Raw genomic sequence first — 20082 nt, 5'->3', positions numbered from 1 at the left:
ATTCTATTATCTAAAATAGCTTCTAAGCTGTGGCCAAGCACAGGATGGCATTACTATTAATGCGCTTAATTCAAATATCAGCTCTTTTCTACTTTAATGCTACTCACTTTATGGTTTCCAACTATAATGGTCTGCAAACTGACTGACAAAAACAAAGATATTCCCACAAAGTTGGCAGGTATCAACCACTGCCTTCAGGCAGGAAGAATAAGGAGCTGCCTCTCAAATGCTGCCAGTACCTAATTAAAATATTTATAATTATAACAGTAAAAGTACATTTTTATATAACAATTATATTTCTTTTACCTAAAGGCTAAGAATTTTATTTATTTTATCATAATATCCCCCTCAACTGCCAAGTAATAATAGGATACAAAGTAGGCCACAGATTTCTGTGTTCTTTGATTTAAAAAAGCTGAAAAACACTAGCTTCTGCCTCCTAATACACTTCTGAATGCTGTATATTGAAAATACACTATGTAAACCTCAATTATTCTGTTTTATTTAATCTTCTCCAAAACCATACATATGGTTTTATATTTATATTATCATCATAATTCTCACACTGCCACTTTAAAGGTAGATAAGGATTATCTGTATTTTTAAAAGGAAAAAAATATGGAAAATTGAGTTATTTTCAAAACACTTCACCATCCACTGAAGTGTGGTTCAACACTGTGGTTCAACCCTTTCGTATGCCAGAGGAGAGAAAACACTGAAAATAATTTGTCACGGACACACACAAAAATATTTCTTCTATTTTAGGGAAACTACTACAGCTTGTTTATGCTTTATTAACAATCGCCCCACATGAAATAATTATCACACCAGTGAAATTGCACCTTTTTAACATTATCTGACTCAGCCCTTTATGTTTAAAATATCCACCAAAACAGAAAAAGTACTTACCTATCTGATTCTTTGAAGGTCTTCACTAGAGTAGAATAAATATTTTGTTCCTTTTTTAAAGCAAGGATCAGCTTTTCATATTCAGATTCTTTTTTTTCCTACATTAAAAAAAATATTACTAGTTTAATATATATTCAAGTTCGCAAGTCTACAACAATGTGTACATCTGTATTCTAAAGAAAAAGTGAAAATAGAAATTCAGAAGTTGCTAACCACCTCAAAAATCGCTCAAGTAGTTGCTGCCCATCTCAAGAGCCTAACATGAATCTGGAAAATATTCATGATACTTAGAAAAGCTGTTATTAATGGAGGCTAATATTTACCTACTGTAAGAAAGTAATATACCTAAACAGTGGTTCATCTTTTTTATCACAGTTTAAAAAAGATTTTTTTGCCCCAGCATTCTCACTTTCAAAGTGTAAAAGTTAACAACCCAATAACAACCTGGCAAATAGGTATTTCAGAGAAGAAGGACGAAGGGAAGGGAAAAGAAAACAGAAAAGACCAAGCTCCAAGCACACACTTTAGAATACTATCCTAACGGTCCTCTCCATGCTTTGGATAAAATTAACTTTCTTTAGGGGAGCAATTTCTGCAAATTCTGTGCCACTTCTGAACAAAAAGGTTTGTAATGAGTCAAAAAATAAAGGATGAGTATGTCAGATACATATTCATTGAGTCAGCTTTCTAAATAATCAGCTGGGTCACTGCAAGTTGCTTATTTATTTGGACCAAGAAAAGAAAATCATTTACCTGCAGTTTTGCTCTCAGAAGGTATATTACTATTATAATAAATCCAAACTCCTCACCAAGTAATCACTGAAAGAACCCAATACTTTTTTCATTCCAAAATAAACATTCAGCAAGTTTTTTAGTAGGTGGCAAAACTGCAGCTTTTTTAATGAATATTTGCTTTCAGCTATTAAAGAAATATCAAAGATATTGTTCTTCTCAGAAGAGAAAAAYAAATGGAGCATCTTCTAGATATCTACAGGAAATTCAGATTTACACCATATATTCTACCTTTGTTCAAGAAAAATAATAGACTCTGTTGCTCCTTTCAGTTTTCTTTTCTGACCAAAAACTGAAAGAAAGAACAAAAAAAGTTCCATAGCTTAGGGGGAACGTGTATGGTTCTAGTATGACACRGTAACTCCAGAGAACAAAGATGAAATAATTCTATTTTCTGCATATTACAACTTCAAGATTCGAAATTAAACTCTCAAGAGATACTGAATCATTAGCAAACAGATCTTTAACAGGGAAGAAATCTACACCCAGGAGTTTCAAGCAGCTGTTATTACTGCAATTGTAATTCCTAAGCAACAAATTGTAACAAAAACTCAGCTACAGTTGAATCTTGCTAATTTACCCTAATGATGTGAAGACACTATTAGTTTGAAAAATTCAGTAATCTGCAAAGTAAACTCCAAAAAAGCAAGGACAACTGTTGTTTACTTTTGATTATTTATGCTCATTCTTCAACAGTGCGCTAGCAAACATATTAGGTAATATTTTGCAAATGTAATCAAGTTTTGAGCAAATTATTCCTCTTAAAGTAATCTGCATATCAGATCTTACTACAAAAAGAGTAGCTTCTACCACCTCATACTACAGATTCTTTGAGGAAGTGACTGTCTTTGTACATGTTCATCACGTTCCCAACCGTAATCATAGCTATGCTCTTAACAAATGTTTCCAGGCTGTAGTGCAATTTATATATTAAATACCATTTTATTGACGGCAAAACACTGAGCTTAATCTCAAGGTTTTTATCAAGACCGAAAGCAGAGTGGCGCAGCGGAAGCGTGCTGGGCCCATAACCCAGAGGTCGATGGATCGAAACCATCCTCTGCTAAGGCCCTTTGTCCCCCAATCCCTCTCTCGGAGTGGTGGGGGGCTCTCACTTTGGACACTTCTACCAGCACTCCCCACAGTGCTGTGCTCCAGGTCGCTGGCCGGGGTGGTGGTGGCTCTTTCTGCTCCTCAGCCCCTTGTCTGTGCTGCTCCTGTCCCCCCTCTTTATTTATTGCGGGCCRAAGTAGCTCAGCTGGGAGAGTGTTAGACTGAAGATCCAAAAGTCCCTGGTTCAAGCCCAGGCTTCAGCAAGGGGAAGTCCTCGGGGTAGAAGGATAGTGTAGTGTTTATCACATCTGCTTTACATGTTGACGGTCCTGGGTTCAAACCCCAGCGGAACCAACACCAGGAAGTCTTTGGGAGGTTGGACTAGATGACCTCCAGAGGTCCCTTCTAACCTTACTGATTCTGTGAAACCAGTGGAACGAACATAGAAGGAGCTCTCAATGATGAGCTCTGTTGATCKAGTACTGAGAAACACAAAGGCAAACAGACTTACGTAGGTGATCCAGAGTCCATTAACAAAATATGCTAAAAATCTTGTAAAAAAGCAAATATTACAGCCYGAGTTAAAAAATCTTACCAAAGTACGGGACTCTCAGCCTTTCAAGCATAGTCACTAAACAAAGTACAGAGATTGCGATTTAATTTGGAGAAAACTTCATCACTGACTGTGTCACTGTTCAATGACATGGAAAGCAACAGAAACAGGTAAATCTTGACGTACATTAGATGGTTAACAGTCTGCTAGAAGTTCTACTGAACTTTTCCATRTGTCTGATATAAGCTTTGCAATTATTACTGAAGGCACTACAAAACTGTGTCCTAATTAGAAGCTCTTTCTGAATCACTGACAAAGTAATGTCACCCTGAAGACTATATGGTACATAAATCAGATAACAGTTGTCACCAATTTTTCAGGGTCTATGACTGCTGTATTAACAAAGCAGTGATACACAGAATCGTGCTCTGGTTTCTTCTGTTTCTTTTGGAATGCACGTTAATTTAGTTTTACATTTGCACCAAAATCTCTGTAACCCCACAAAATCATCCCAACTCTTTCTGCTGCATTATGAGAAACATGAGCTATTTCTTAAATCCAGATGAGACAGGAGCACAAATCAGGACTAGAGACAAATTGTTATGACTGCTAAATTCAGCTAGCTAGGTAGAGGTTAGCAAAATCATGAAGTGTTCTCATTTTTCAGAATGTTTCACAAATAATAAGGATGAGAAGATGAACTTTTTTTTTGTACATTATTACTGTCACTTCTAAACAAAGTGTAGTACTGAATTATTCCAATCAGCTCCCCAAAGGTACACAAAACATAAGCCAGCTCTGTAAGTTACATAGACCATAATGCTGTGGGAGTTAATGAAACATTAAACCTCTTGACATGTGGTGTGAGAGAAAATGTGTTAGAGGAGATAGCTGCAAGACAAGCAGGGCCATAGGGCAGTGAAAGATTATATTCCTATGAAAGGAGGCAATCTAATGCATTAAAGTCTGTATAAAGTCCGATACACTACTGCAAAGCAGTAGTGATGGAAAACGTTAAGTTATTTTCATTAAAAGGTTTCTAAAATTGTAAGCAATGGATAAAAAAAATTATAGCTCCACAATAGGTAACTTATTGACAAGTCACAAGAATATCCTTTTGTTTCACTCAATGCTTTCTTGCTTGCAACAACCATTTGAGTGATTTCAAAACCTCTGAAAATTAGTGGATGAATGACTGACAGAAGGCTATAACCTACATTTTATCACATATTGATCCATCCATCCACCAGTACCTGAACCTGGCAATTTCTTCTAGCACTGCACTGAACTACATGTATGTTCTCTCATAAATGAAACAGACTCACTAATAACATTAAGATTGTTACAGCTCGCTAAGTCTTACATCTAGAAAGCACAGAAATGTCACAAAATCGATGGGTCTGAGCAACTTATGGCCCTTCTTGAGTAGTAAAGCATATACACATCTAAAAATACCACTTCATCAGGCTAATTCCTTTAAGGCAAAGTTTCTGCTAATATGGAAATGGTGAGATATACCAGCCACATCCATTCCCATCACCAGGCCATGTTCATTGTAATAAGTAAAAAGCATCACATTTAAAGTACGTGAAGACAGATAGCAAAAAGAAAGATTACCATTTTCAGCTAAAAGCTCAACTCATCAAATCAGAAATTGAACTACCTCCCTGTTTATATGTTCACAACATCAATTTCAAGAGATGAAAGCAACAACTGCAATATACTGATCACAATTTAATAGATAGGACACTTGTATTAAAAAAAGTAGTCACCTACATCACTTTCCATAGTAACGACAACTCGGCAATAACATTCACACTACCTCAATTCCAACAGTTAAGACGTGTCTGCAGTACGGCAACAATTGCATCAATTCCAATTCTCAGGACCCACATCAACTGCAATGCTCTGGCTACATCAATAACTTTGGTGCACTGACTATAATTCTCCAACTGCAACAAATTAAACATCACAATTGTATGCAYACAGTATTCTACAATTCCCTGATCKCACAGTATTAACTCCCTAACTACTGGAGTAATTATAACCAAAGTCAAATAATGTGCTGATCATATAGGAATTGCAAAGTGCCTTGTGTCTGCAGAAGCATCAGATTTGCCTTGTAATCTATCAGCTAAATATGTTTCCTATTCCAGCCTCAAGTGGAATATAAGCTCACTCTCTCAGACAGAGACATCACAGAAAGGCTGTATTACAGCAATTATAATGATTTTGTTTACTCTTACAAAAATCAATTTAGAATTAAAACTCTTACCACCGTGGCTGTTTACGGCAGCATATGCTCTGTGCAAGATTACATGTACAGCATAACAGAGCCCAGAAGCACAACTAAAGAACTGAGCAAGAGCTACTTTTCCAAATATTGCTGTTTTTCTAGATATTAAAGTGAACAGCAGAGGTCTAAAAAGCTGTGTTAGAAATACACTGGCCTAACAAATGCCTAACAAATGTTTTGTGGGTAAAGGAGTATTGGCAGTGAGAGAAGAGCATTAAGTGAAAAACAAACAAAAGTTTTCAAAATTACATGGAGTCTGCTGCACTTCTAAATCCATTGGCTGTAAAGCCCAGAATATTTCATTCGACACTCCATAGATACCCAAGTCAGCAGTTGCATGACTAACCTAATTATCAGTCTCTTGCACTCTCTCTCTTCCCCTTTAGCCCATGTCTGTGGCTCAAGAATCCAAACTTTAATTAGCAACTGTCATTTATCTTCCCTAGCCTGGCCAAGGCACCCAGCAGAGCTTTGGATGTMGTTTGCTTTAAAATTTATCTTTACATTAAAATAAAGTAAAAAGGTATCATGAAAGAGAGAAAGTTCTGCATCTCTCAATTCAGTTTCTTCAACTTTAAAGATCAGTGAGGCTAGAAGAGCTTGGTTTCTGTTCTCTCCGGTGGGAGGATCCAGCTGTGCGTTTGTTGAGAGTTGGTGCAGCACTGTAAAATCATCAAAGAGTCCAAAGCAGCCAATGAGAGCACAGCCCTGGAGAATCTGTGTCCAAAAACCTATGATTAATATGCTGAAGCRGGTTCTTGCAGGAGGTGATCTTATATAGAGGTTGAGCCAAGAGGACAATGGGTTGTGATTAGGTATTGTTCACAATCACTAAGTCAACCAGCAACAGAGAATAGATTGTGATTAGAAGGTGGATACTGGGTCATTACCATGCATGGCTTAGCTTGCCACTGTTCTCTTTTCGGGTTATATACCTGGATTGGAACTGGAGTGAAGAAAGGAAAGTTAGTGTTTGATTTTCATTARTTCTATATGATTTTCCATCACTCTCAGGTTCTCTTCATTACAGAAGCTATATGAATGCAATGCAATTTGTTTTATGGAGGCAAAATTTCTACCTAACCTTTTGCAGACCTTATTTTCTCTGTATGTACATTAACATATACTTTGATATACTTTGTACTGGATCCGTGGCAAACAGTGATGTAGTTCCTTTGTTCTGAGCTTGCAGAACAAGCTCTGTGCCTCAAAGAGATCTTGCATGTACCTTTTTGTAATAATAGTATCCATGACATTAAGTGGCTAGTCACAAGTGTTCCCAATGTGACACAAGATACAGTACTCACATTTCCTTTGCCATTGCCAGTTCATTTTAAATTTCCTTGAGAAAAATCTCATTAGTTACTGATACACTATTAAGTAAATGAAAAAGCTCCCCTTCACCACTAGAAAGTGCTATTCAAATTCATGTTACTCTGCTGGATGCTTTTGGAGAACCTTAGTATACTAGGTTGCAAACAGAAAAAAAAGAAGAAACGTAACTTATCTTCAAAAGTCCTTATTTGTTCTCTAATCTGTACACACTAAAAAAAAACATGGATGGTGTCAGTAACTGATTCGAACCCTTTTCACCATTACATCACCTTTTTTTTTGCTGATACAAAAGTAGAAGGAAATAAATCTATATATTAAGACTTCATACTTAGATTTCATGTTTTGAATACTAACCATTCTTTTCAATTTGTGCCACTAAATAAAATAATGGGCATGTAGTATCCACAATTTTTTTATATTTATATAGTAATTTCTTTCTTCTCTTGCTTTAAAGTACAATTTTGTTCTTGCTCTAAAAGCATCCTCCTTTCTGCCTGTATTTTCTATTTCCAAGCTCCATTTACCTCCTGCGGTCACCAGCTCAGTGCAGTCTCTCGCCTTACCTATTAGAGGTACACATACTCTCTTCTGTATCTCTCTTCAGAAGCAGATGCCCTCCCATTCGGGAAAATACTTCTGTCATAATGAGTACAAAGTCTATCTATCTATGGTAGGCAGACAATATATTTTACAAGCTTTCTGACAGTAAACAGTGCATTGATACCACATAAACTCAGAGTATAGTGTCACGCACACTTACAATGCCACGTAATACTACCATTGTACACTTTCAAAACGTTTGAAGCCAATTAAAAATATTGGACAAAATTAATAGTAAAGTGTTTACTATAATTTTGATAATACAGAACATTTTTGTACAGGAAAAGGAAAACAGTCCTGATTTGATTTAATTTCAAGTCTTAAATTTTAAGACTAGCTTATGCTGGTTAATTCAGTTACAGTCAGATTACTCTTGGGCTAYAAATCCATTGGGGGAGGGAATAGAAGAGTGAGAGAGACCAGTGATGAAACATTTAAAATTCCGCTGACTTTTAAAGAAAGCAAATATTTATCCCCTCAGTCCTCTGTCATTCGTGATCCAGCATTTTTGTCAAACTTCCAAAACACACAACATTAAGAGTTCCAGCTAGCAATATTGAGGTCTTTGTGCTTACATCTATTGTAAGAGAAGCCAGGAAAAAGCTTAATTTCAAATGAGACGGTACTAACCTGAAAAACTGCTCCTCGCTACATGGATGAACTATGATGAAACTGAACCCACATCTTTGAAGCCAAATCCAAAATTCTCACCAATTTCAAGTCAAAATATTTCTCTGTGAATAGTCACAGTTATATCAAACTTACCTCGAATTCTCTGACTAGCCTGATGATCGACTGTTGAGACTGTACAGCATATTTTTCCTTTATTAAGCCTTCATTTTTCAACTCAAGTTCTTCATTGGCTTTTAGAAGGTTCTTGTATTTATTAAGGAGGTCCTGCAATTCTACATCCTTTTCTTTAATTGTTCCATCAAGTTTCTAACAAAAGAAAACAATGAGACAAATTTACAAAATTTGYCCTGGATTTATATTGCAAAATAAACAAACAAAAGATGGAGACTATCCAACAATGACCCTACACAAGTTCTTTATATACTTGGCAAAAGAAGAGCCCAACTTAACATAATAGGAACAAAAAAAGACCAAAAAACACTTTAGCCACTCTCCAACACTTCAAATATAAAGGAAAAAAAACATTCAACAGTTAAATTGTCACGAAAAATAAAGCATCTGTGCATTAAATCAAGGAACTCACTTTGGTCTCCAGGTACAGAGAGCAACCTCAACTACTACTTTTTGCACTGCTAGTTGAACATCTTCTGTACATTTCAGGATTTTACCTCCCTCTATAGGAGAATGTTTGGGCAAGAGCCTGTTAGCATTCAGGCAGCTTTCTCATGTATCTCACTTTCAAGGGGYTTTTTCCAAAAAATGAGAAAATATTCTCCTATCTATTCTACAACTTCTAGTTTCTGCAGAGCAAATTGAAAATCATAGGTACTTCAGAGCTTTTAAAGCATCTTGCCACAACAGTGAAAATTCTACATTAGGAAAGCTTTTCTACATTAGGAAAGCTTTCTTCTTCCTCTGTCCACGTTTTGTAAAACCCTAGTAAGGAATCTTGTTGAATGCCACGTATCTCTATAATTATATGTCTGTTCTGCAAATATAGTACTATAAAATGTGAAATCAACAGTAACTCCAAATATAAATGGGATTTTGTAATCRTTCCTCAGACAAAATCAAATTATAATTTTTTATTTTTCATTTCAGCTTAGGTCTACCTACCTGAAGCAACAGATCCTTTTGACTGACATTGTCTGTTAGCTGCTTGATAACTAGTTCTTGGCTCTGCAACTTCTGACTGCTTTCACTCAAAAGAATATTGTAATGATGTTCAGCYGCTTTTTCTTTCTCAGTCATTTCACCGTGTAATTTCTCTATCTGATTTCTAAGGTCCTACCAAAAAAAAAAAAAATGAAACTATTTAGCAAATCCACTTTTTTAAAGAAAAACGTAAGAGTGACAATGAATGTTATTAGTTTAACTTTCTATTGCTTTAAAATATTTATATCACTGAATGGTCTGGAGAATGTATTTAAGCCAGTGTCTTCCTCTTGGCATCCCATGAATACAGATCAAGGAAGAGAACTATTGGATGAGGCGTCAGTATCRTCTTCTATAAATCTAAGCTGTTATTGTTTAAATGCTTTTCATACAGAATGACTGGACTCCAAAGCTGCGGAGAATATCATGCACATACATGTTGTCACTGTCAGAATGAGCRCGCACTTCTGAGTCAGTTTACTCCTTTGCTAGAAATAGGAGAAAATTGATTAGCGGTAATTCAGTATGTCATTTGTTCTTTTTCTCATCACACCATGGAAATTCTTGCACTAGCACTGCATTACTAGTTACTTTTGTATTAAAAAAACTTCAGACTACCAATCATGAGTCTGGTGATTAGAAGCTGTGACCAGAACTTAGATATTGAGTTCAATTTCCAACTCCGCTAATTACATCCCGCACCCCCAAGATCAGGTGCGCGATGTCCATGCCTTAGTTCCCCATCRGGAAACTGTGTATTTCTCATCCCTTTCACTTCTAAAAGATAGGAACGATCTCTTTCAATATCCATATGAAGTAGCAAGTCCAAAGGATCCTAACATTTGTAGGGATCAACTATGACTACTACAAGGTAAAAAGCAGTTGCTTCCYGTTTTGCAAGTCACACATTTCACACAGACTACATCTGTCTTCTTCTGTGTGTTCCTACAGATCCTGTCCCATTTCACTCGAGCCACAWTTTCAGATGGAAGATACTATCTGTGGGGTTTGCAAGGCCACCCACCTGAAAAAGCCTTGAGTCCCAAGCAGTAATATTAAATAATTCCTATTCCTCACCTTTTTCTAACTGGGGCAACCATCAAATAAATGGAAGTATACAAGAAATTGTTAGTATAGGTTCATGGACAAATTCTGGTTACAGAGCAGAGAAATACAGAAGCACAAAGCAGTAGAAAAGTTCAAAATATTAAATGTGGTTTGTCAGAGCTCTACTTTTTCAGCTTCTCTGCCACCATTGCTCTTTGTGTCAATACAAACTTTCCCTTGTTTCGTGATTTGCTAGAAATTACAGCACTACAACTTGAAGGAGGCATAGTTCATGTATAGAGTGATTTCATTTTACAAAATTTTACTTTTCAAGGAGATCTGGAATATTTGCTGCAGGGATTGTGCAGAAAGAGAGACTTAGAAACCTAGAGCAAAAGAGTTGCTGTCTAAAATTAAACAACTAAAATATACAGAAGACTTCATACTATTTAAATTTCTCTTTAAACTCAAAGAATCTAATAGAGCCTACATCTTAAAATACATTTGTTTTCATTTTATTTCCAAAAGGGCCCATTTGTGAAGCACTGTAAGCCTTTTAAATAGTTTGCACATATGCTAGTCACCTATAAACATCACATTTACCTCCACTGGGATTTAAAATGCAATAGTTGTTCACCATTCAAAGTATAGGGAAATAGTACTAGTGACGCTTTAATTACAATTTCTTTATAAATTGTTTTATGTTCTTTTCCTGACTTGATTACTTTGCTGCATGCAGGCTCACATCAAATTCTAACATTATWTTGCTATTCAGTTTTTTTATTTCTGTTTATTTTGCACATTAAATACAAGTTGTTATTACTTCCTTTTTGTTTATTTTCTTAATTTTAGCTTGGTTATCAGGATTCAACCAAGAAAACTAACAGCTCCCCCAAAACATCATCAAATGTTATTTGGTTTCAAAGAACAAATAAGATTTAACCCTCAGCTCTGCAAACTAATAAAGGCCTCTCTTCTTTTTTTTTCCCCCTTTTTCACAATCAATAAGACCATTTGTTTGTCTAAGAAAACTGGAGAACTGCAGAATCAGGACCTCAGTTTGTCCATAYATGTCCTAAATGTATTTCTACCCCATTACTAATTGTAAGTACAGACTTCAGTGTAGAGCAACTCTTTTAGGAGACAGCATAAAATCTGGTAASTGCAAAGGCTTGTGACCTCAAGTTACGGAGCTCTTCTAGTTCATCACAACAAGTCTATTCCTATACAGTACTTGAACTGGAATTGAAAGACCAACTGCAGTGTTATGATTATCATGATGTTTTTTATTTTTACATTATGTCTTGCTACTTTTCCTTCACTGAGAGGCTTTCAGTGAATCCATTACCTATTAGTAGGTAACTAGACTTTAAAGGACCACTTGTGATCTGTCCTGTAATTTCAAGTGACCAATGCTCTGCAACTTCTCTTTGTGAAAGCTATAAACAGCCTTGAGAAGTAAAAAAATGAAGGCAYATGTAGATAGAAAAAGAGGTCATTGCAGTAACAGCACTGCACCCCCTATTACCTAATCTCAAAACAGGTCTAGATGTAAAATAACACTACTTCTTAGCTTACACCACCTGTCAAGTACAGAGACTATGCTCCTGTCTCTAAGAAGCACAAACATTATGGTTGGGTTTAGGAAGAGAACTGGTTTGACAAAGCATATGAATTCTAAAAATGTCAAGAGAGCCTGCGAGACTTGCATTTTGCAGGTACTTTGCTTCTACTACTTCTGCCCCAGAAGTTCCCTAACTCYTTGCCAAAACAAGCTAGTGTTGAAACTGCTAATTATTTTCTTCGCATAAGCCAGAACTCTGTAACACACAAAACTATCCATCACTATAGCAGGTTGCTTGAACTCATTGACCACTCAAATTGTCTGGGAGAAAAACTATTGCTTTCTATACATTGAGCTGCAAGCATAATATAGTACCTACAGTTCTCAGAGCATAAACTTTGCAATTCTTTCTGCCAACCTTTCTCCCAAGAGACTTTCCTATGATTAATGATAGTTGAACTTAGAAAAATGAATGTGAAGCACTATAATGCAGAAGATTGGAGCAGATTCCTCCCCCTCCTTGTCAGATGGAAAACAGGTTGGTGAATAATTAAGGCATGAGGCTCCAAAACCTCCCTCTCAGGCTAAACTATGAGTAGGAAGACTAAGTAATAAATTCTGCCTAATGAGTTTTTCTGCATTTCCCCAGCCAACTGATCAAATATGAATACCTAGTAAGTACACTTTAATTGTCTACATTTAGGCCTTGATAGAGAAAAGTTGCTAAAAGTATGTAATCAACAGAATTTGAACACTCTCTTTGATCAAGTTTTGCTTAAGAAATCTTTCTTATAGGCAGAGCAATATAGCAGCATTAAGGATGCTTATTCCTCATTAATTGTATGTAAGAATGTATACGCTAAGTTCGCTGCTTTAAAATACAAATGCTGAACTACTGTTTAACAGCAGTTTCTGGAAAGTACAGGACAGAGTGTTACTACTTTTAAGTTGACACGTAAGAGAAAAAATGCAGGGCACCCACCCTTCCCTGGGCAGAGGCACTGTACCAGGAACATCTATTGCCATTGTCCCAAAGGATTCTTAGTACTTAAGCATGGTCGGTGATTTGGATGAACAAGTCCCCTGCAACAGTTTCCAGCAGGTCAGTTTAGCCTTCTTCCACCTCAGGACTGTAGTGCCCAATCCTGCTCTAGACAAGACAAGTTCACAGCACAGCAGATGTACTTTTTCCTGATCTCTCYGTTTGGTTTCAGGTAAGTGTATAAAAAATTTGAGACCAAAATTACCATTTATGTGCTGTCATTAAAAATGTCCTTCTATGTGAGGGACAATGCTCAAGACACATTCATTATAGATACAGACAGGAATTTCTAAAGATCAGGTACTTATTCTAACAAAATAGATACAATGGTAAAGAAATGCCTCAAAACATAAGAACAGAATTTTGAAGGCTGTCTCATAAAGAGTTTGCATCACATCAGTGAAGAGGTTTTCTRTTTGTCAAAGAACAAAATACCACAGCATATTTTTTTACTCCCACACATCTACTACTTAATGGGCAACATTTCACAGSCAAATGTKGCTATATTGAAATGTACTTGCAACTCTGAAACTGAAGCAGCTGTTTTGCAAAGAGTAGGAAATAGGTTAGAGATATAATTTCTGTAAGACTGCTCATCTTTTGGCAGGAATGCTTTTCCCCAAGGAACTAGTCATTTACATGAAAAACTTGGACATAATGGAGTCAAATAGGCTTCTGTAACGCAAGTAACTTTGAATCCCTTGGCAAAGCCCTACTCAAACCTATTTTTACTGCTTTTTCTACACACATATATATTCTAGCTCCCCTGAAAGGGGGGAAAAAAGGTTCTGAATAGAGAAGACAGYTAAAGATAAAAATACTTTAAATCAATAAAATATGTTCTTTGTAGCTGTTTCACTGACAGGAGCTATCTGTTCTTTCTCCCCTTAACCTCAACACCCAGAAAAAATTTCAAAGCAGAGCAAAGAGATTTTGTGACAGTAGCCTAACCACAGCTGACAATCAAATAGAACTGTTAGTTAAATAAAAAAAAAATTAAGGAGAGGAGGGGAAGCAGGAGTTGGGGGAAATTTGCTTGTTTGTAGGTAGAGAGATCCCTCTACTGGATTTAAATGATATTGCAGTGCCAGAAATTTTCATGTATACCTACTTTGAGGCCCTTTTTTAATTGGAGCAAAACATTCACTGAAGGGATATAAGCTCATTTAATCTTTTATGTTATTAAATATAGCTCCTGGTTAATCCCTAGCTAAGGGTGGCAGCCTTTGTATGCAGTCCACTCTTTCTGCAGATACTRCTTTGCAAAAAAGTTAAAACTGCCCTAATGCAATCAGTTTTGAGAAGATTTAAGAGGGGGGAAACCACACACAYGTGACAAGACATACAAGTGAGAAGCATGTTTTATGCCAAGCACTCAGCAGGAGGTGTAGTCTTCTTTCAGAAAAGAAAAGAGGAAATCTGATCTTTCGTTTTGTTGCATGAGCTGTGCTTGCTGGAAACAAATGTGCTTGTCTAGATATCTACAGCAAGGTAAAAAAATCCTAAACTGAGTATGAAGCAAACAAATTGAAGAGATACAGCACATCATTTCTGCTAAATCGTGATCAACTGATTCTGCACTTTTGAGATCTTACAAGTAGAAATTGCTATTAAATATACAGCCTTTACAGTGATCAAGCTATGATAGCAAAAAGGAAGCAGATGTTTGGCTTAAGGTCGTAACAGTGAACTCCTCACTCTTGTATTGCATTAGAGCTGAAAAGAAAAAGAGTTCAATTAGCATAGTGCAATTTAAGATAGTTTACAGACCTGTAACCTGCCATATACAGTAGAATTATAAAATACATATTATGCATGTTTGGCTGCCATCAGGAAAGTTAACACAAATGTTTACCATTTACCACATATAGTCTAATGATTTTATCTAGGATTTGACTAAGTGATTATCAAGATGAGGAAAACTTTTGGCATGTGGTTCGCACATGCAAACGACTTATAAAGTAGATCTCRATCTCCTCAGCCACATCCTTTTGAACACTGGACTCTAGGCAAATGCATTTACTTTTCCAGAAAAGTATTCAAATTAGTTGAAWGTAGTTAAATTTGTTAGAAGAGGACATACTAGAAATAGAATCAATTATCTTTTATGAAATGAAAGAAAAAAATGATAATAACATTAATGGTTTTGTCACTTCTGCTCTTCTGTAATTGTGCTTCATCCAGCTCCCTTTCCATCTTCTCTCTTTCTAAATTCAAGTCATTTAGCTCTTGATCCGTCCTTTTAATCCTCCTTTGTAGTTTACGGTTCTCAGTATCCTTCATAAGGTTTTCTGAACGCAGCTCAGCCAGGAGGGTTTCTTTTTCCATCAAGAGAGCTTGATAATCCTCAGCACCCTAAAACATAAAGCAGCATCCAAGGTCTACAGAGGTACCTTGTACAGCCTGTAAGTCTTTACTTCTGTCTACTTCCCCACCCTGCCCCCATTCTGCTTTACTCTTCGCAGTACTTAAGGTGCAAAAATAYAGTGAAATGACAGTTATCCAAATGACACAGGAAATGTTATATGAGAGAATTTCCAGTGTAACAAAAAGTCTTCAGTGACATCCTGGGGAGAACAACAGTTTTAGGTAACTAAAAGTTACACAAAGGTTGGTCTGTAAAGGAGCCTGTAGTAAAAGTGAGACAATTTTATGAGCTATGGGAACCAATGCTAATATACAAGGTCTTCTATTTTGGGTCAGTTTGAATCCAAACTAGGTCAAGTAGCTACTAAGTCATAAGCACATTTTATATAGAAAAAAGCAAGGGCAACTTCTGTTCACACCTCTCAGTGTTGTGGCAGGCCTCTTCCTTCAGGTTTACAACATAGATGACAGAAGTAGTGAGCTATGCTGCCTGATCTACTAACATAAACATCTTCAGCTCAAAGTTGAAGCTAACTAGCAGAGTAACAAGGAGAAATGCTTGCTGTGTTACCCCACATGCAATATGGTTTCTATTAATAGGAGGGATTAGTTGCAGACTTTTAGTGTAGTACATTTCAAAATAATTAAACTTGCAGAAAAATGAAAAAGTGTTATAATGATTGGGTAGTATTTCAATAAGAAAAAATTCATTGGTATAAAGCTGCAAAGAGATTCACACACAGGCCAAAATTACTTGAAAAAGAAATAAGGTGTACTTTTCTTAAAAGCATTTCTTCAACTGCCATTTATAAGAATTGAACACTACTACTTCATTGGACACTAAAAATCTAAAAAACAGTGCAGTCAGAGCTTTAGGCCAGTGTACCTTGGAAGCAAGCATATTAGCCTCTTCCATTCCTGCTAAGAGACCAGTGAATGAACACTGTAATAGTAAAGGCAATGCATTTAAATCAGTGTTATTCCAGTTACAAAGCTGAAAAATCCACCTTTACTAGAACCAAATTCAAGACAAGTCTGCAAACATTAGACGAGYCATTACATAGTCTGCTTTAAAGTCAGATTCTTGTCTTCTGCCGTACATATAGAGACCTTTAGAAGGCATAAATTACTATCATAACATCCTTCCTCCTCTGCACACATGAAAGCACTACTAAATCACATTTTTTTTTTTTTACAACAAACTCCACTATAAACAGCTGTTTCACATTTATCACACAAAAAAAATTCAAAACAAGTCTCATATCTAATTCAACTCTGCTAATATAGAGGAGCATGGGCTGTTACCATATTTATGGAAGAGAAACCAAGTGGTCTCAGGCTAACAAAGTAAGCTCAACATCAACTCTGCTACTGTTTCAGTATCTTTGTCAGATTTTTCTCCTTAAGTTGCATTTACACATTTCTCCCTTAAAAATCTCAGTAGCTACAGGAAAAAATTAAGAAACATAAGAAATTTGTCAATTTAATGCTCCATCATTTAAACAGATTTGTTCTAGGCAATTCATTTCATAGGAACAGTTAAACATTTTAAACAACATTATTATAATTTCTATTCTTTTGCTTTCAGTGATATCTCCTGTGTGGAGCTATGGAGGAGGGAAGAGGAGAAAGGGGAAAGACATTTAATTACTTGCTTCTTACCTTGAATTTTTGGATGTGTGCTTTGTGAGTTGCCTCTCTTGCCTTTGCCAATGAAACATTTAAATCTTCAATTTCAGAACTAAGTTCTTCATTCTTTAAATAAAGTAAAATGAATCCTATGTAGAAAGAGTTATTTCCAAGGGATGATGATTTTGTAATAGCTATCATGTCTCATTATCCTTTCATCCTACTACACAAAACATACTTTAAAGAACAAAAACACTTAATACATCATATTAAGCCTAGTATAAGAAACTGTTAATCCTACACATACTATGCAGCACTCAGACTAAGTATTTCTCACTATTCCACAAAAATCTCAAGTTAAAGTTGCTCTCTCCTATTGTAGCTTACTTTATATGCCAGCTCCACTTACTCAACAACGTAAAATACTTCTCATACCTTTTAAGTGGTGTTCAGAGCTGATGAAAGTGTGGAACTGAAGACATTCCCCAAGTTCTTAAGGGAGAATGCATCAGTTCAGCATCTTTCTCCTCCCCCACAGTCCAAGACTCAAAACTCTAGATAACAAGTGTGACAGTTTTCCACAGAACTGCTTACAGCTGTATGACAGTGATTCCAGTGATTCAGGACCTATTAGAAGCCTCCTAACATCATCAATATCAGCTAGCCATTAACATATACACCCAATGACAGTTCTGCAAAGCAAGTTCATRGTCATCATACCTCTTTTTCTTTTCCTTTTAACGCAACAGTTAGCCCTTGAATGGTTTTATCCCTTTTCAAACCATTTTTCTTTTCAACAGCAAGCTCATTTTCTTTCTCTCGTAGCTCTTCTTGAAGAGACTAAATTAGATTATGTGAAAGTTGCATTAACTTCCTACTAAGAGATATTGTAACTGCACATTAATAAGCATTCTGTCCAAGTTTTTATATCTTTTTACTCAAGTTACTAATATAAAATATAGTCCCAAAATGTGAGTCATCTTATTAAAGATGTGCCTGGCATACAGTAAAAGAAGCCTAATCTCATGGGCTGCCATGAGTATCAGCCATACAGCTTAAATATTTGATAAGAATGCCTATCAACCTCACTGAAAATTGTTTCAAAATAGGATGAGCTTTCTCATCATCTAATAACAGATTTACCAAAGGACTACTTTGCTCCCTTTTAAGCCCAAGGCCTCTCTGTATCTACAAATGCATAATAGAAGAGATCCCAACATATGATCTAAGCGGTCACAGAACAAAAGCAAGACCAAGACTTACCTGAATTTTTTTTTCAAAGGAATTTCGTTCATTTTTAAGCTCCATTCTGATCGCCTATAAGAAAAACAAACACTTGTTACCACCAAGTAAATTCACTCTAAGCACAAAAGGTACCTCATTAAGCATTAAAGAGGGCAAGAGAGAAGTAAAATAAAAAGCTGACTCTTAGACAGCACCTTCTGTAGGCTACAGAGATTATACCTTGACTTTATTCTATGAGAATTTGTTATGCTTACTCCTCTTACCAAAGCTTTTCTCCAGACCATAACAGCAAGGAGATTTTAAAAATAAACTCTCAAATTACATTCTTCCCTTTAACAGAAGTTACATTAGCTTTAAATGATCTAATAACACTAGGATTTTTTACATTATATATATCACTAAGACAACTGCACAGTATCTAAAATAAAAGGTGTGAAGCCAATGAAAAACATGACTTGTCAACGAAAGAATGATAAACATGAATGATAAGGATGAATACTGACAGCCAAACTACAATATAACCAGCACATGTTAATGGGATGGAGAAGGGATAACCATGGAAAAAGGCATTAAAAAAATGGTTTAAGTCACTTACATACTGTCATGCAAAAGACCTTTAAAATCTAGGCCACTTGAAATTTATAACATACAACTGTTCAGTCAGTTATCTCACCTCTATCTCACTATCTTTTTCATGCCTCAAAGCAATGGTAAGTTCTCTGATTTTTTCTGCTGGTAAGTTCCCATCATAAGATCCACTCTGAGACTTTTCTTCTTCAAGGTGTTGAATTCTAGCTTCTTTATTTTTCAAAGACAGATTCAGTTGCTCTATAAGTCTAAAATTGTAAAATTTTTAAATATTAATCTTGAATCATCTGCCACTATTACTACCCTCCAGTCATTGCAGTAAATCCTACAGACAACTTTCCTGGACAGAGACTCCAGACAAAACTTGTCTGATTTTCAGAATTATTTTTAATAACACCTTCTCCCTCCAAAGAAACCAAAGTGCTATAACTTCAAGCTACAAATAAGGTTGGGCTATCTGCAAGGTGCTCATTTTTGTTCTCCTCCAGTACCATTTCAGAAGTCAATACTTAAGGCTTTTTTGCACTATATAAAGCACGGCATGACTATAAATAATGATACCTATCAATACATCCCACTGCTAGCACATGCAACACTACCCTTAATGTGCCAGTGCCCCTCAAGTACTTACTTTTTCACTTATATTTGTGAGCTAAAATGGCTTTCCAGTGCCTCACATATACAAAATAAAGCCATACACAAAGAAACTCAGTTTTTGCTTGGTCATACTCATCTTGGCATCCCCAGTCTTCTACAGATAAAAACCACAATGTTCAAGTTTCCTGATAGACTCAATGGACTTGAAAGCTTCCTAGCATTTAGACGCCAGCTGTGATTCTGTTGGTATTTTGTAGCCTAGATGGCAAAAGTGCCTTTAACAACAATGTAAATTCCAAATGTGCTATTCGCAAACAAGTTCAAGTGTTTACTGCGTGCTAATATTCTGTTCAAGTAGTCAAATATTTTCTTCCATTATAACTGATTTTCTAGTCCTGAAAATCCTTACGCTGATCTATCAGCATGTAATTACAGAAGGTCCTGTCAACACTGAACCACATAAGAGAAAGATGTTCTTTGACTCCAGAGTCTTTGCTCTAGTGATCCAGTACCAACAATTCCTTTCCAGCTTCAGCAAAAGTTTAAGCACTGTTTTCACACAAGCTGCAGAGCTGGACCTTAAGTACCTCTGAAAGGGACCAGTTTTATAATGCATTCCTCCCAAGCTGAAGTCAATCAGGAGAGCARTTACAGTCATGTAGATGAGTTTAACAGAT

At 36.1% G+C, this 20082-nt stretch overlaps 1 protein-coding gene and 1 non-coding gene across 4 annotated transcripts in view; one reads left to right on the top strand and one right to left on the bottom strand.

Moving 5' to 3' along the window:
- Nucleotides 1–20082, bottom strand: part of CDK5RAP2 (CDK5 regulatory subunit associated protein 2) — an 80995-nt gene that overhangs the window by 48108 nt on the left and 12805 nt on the right. For all 3 annotated transcript variants that reach the window (XM_085320086.1, XM_085320087.1, XM_085320085.1), the window contains exons 8-15: nt 18894–19056; nt 18239–18292; nt 17696–17815; nt 17009–17101; nt 15116–15334; nt 9288–9458; nt 8304–8477; nt 910–1007 (exon numbers count right to left, since the gene is read on the bottom strand). In XM_085320086.1, the coding sequence (XP_085176212.1) occupies nt 910–1007; nt 8304–8477; nt 9288–9458; nt 15116–15334; nt 17009–17101; nt 17696–17815; nt 18239–18292; nt 18894–19056 (1092 nt within the window). The remainder of the gene's footprint in view (nt 1–909; nt 1008–8303; nt 8478–9287; nt 9459–15115; nt 15335–17008; nt 17102–17695; nt 17816–18238; nt 18293–18893; nt 19057–20082) is intronic.
- TRNAM-CAU (transfer RNA methionine (anticodon CAU)) lies at nt 2696–2767 on the top strand. Its single transcript has one exon. It is a non-coding gene; the product is annotated as a tRNA-Met (tRNA).

The sequence above is a fragment of the Rhea americana genome, unplaced genomic scaffold, assembly GCF_003343005.1.
Source record: "Rhea americana isolate MKP2758 unplaced genomic scaffold, rheAme1 scaffold_61, whole genome shotgun sequence".
Taxonomy (NCBI): Eukaryota; Metazoa; Chordata; class Aves; order Rheiformes; family Rheidae; genus Rhea; species Rhea americana.
This window is presented reverse-complemented; position numbering and strand designations above follow the sequence as displayed.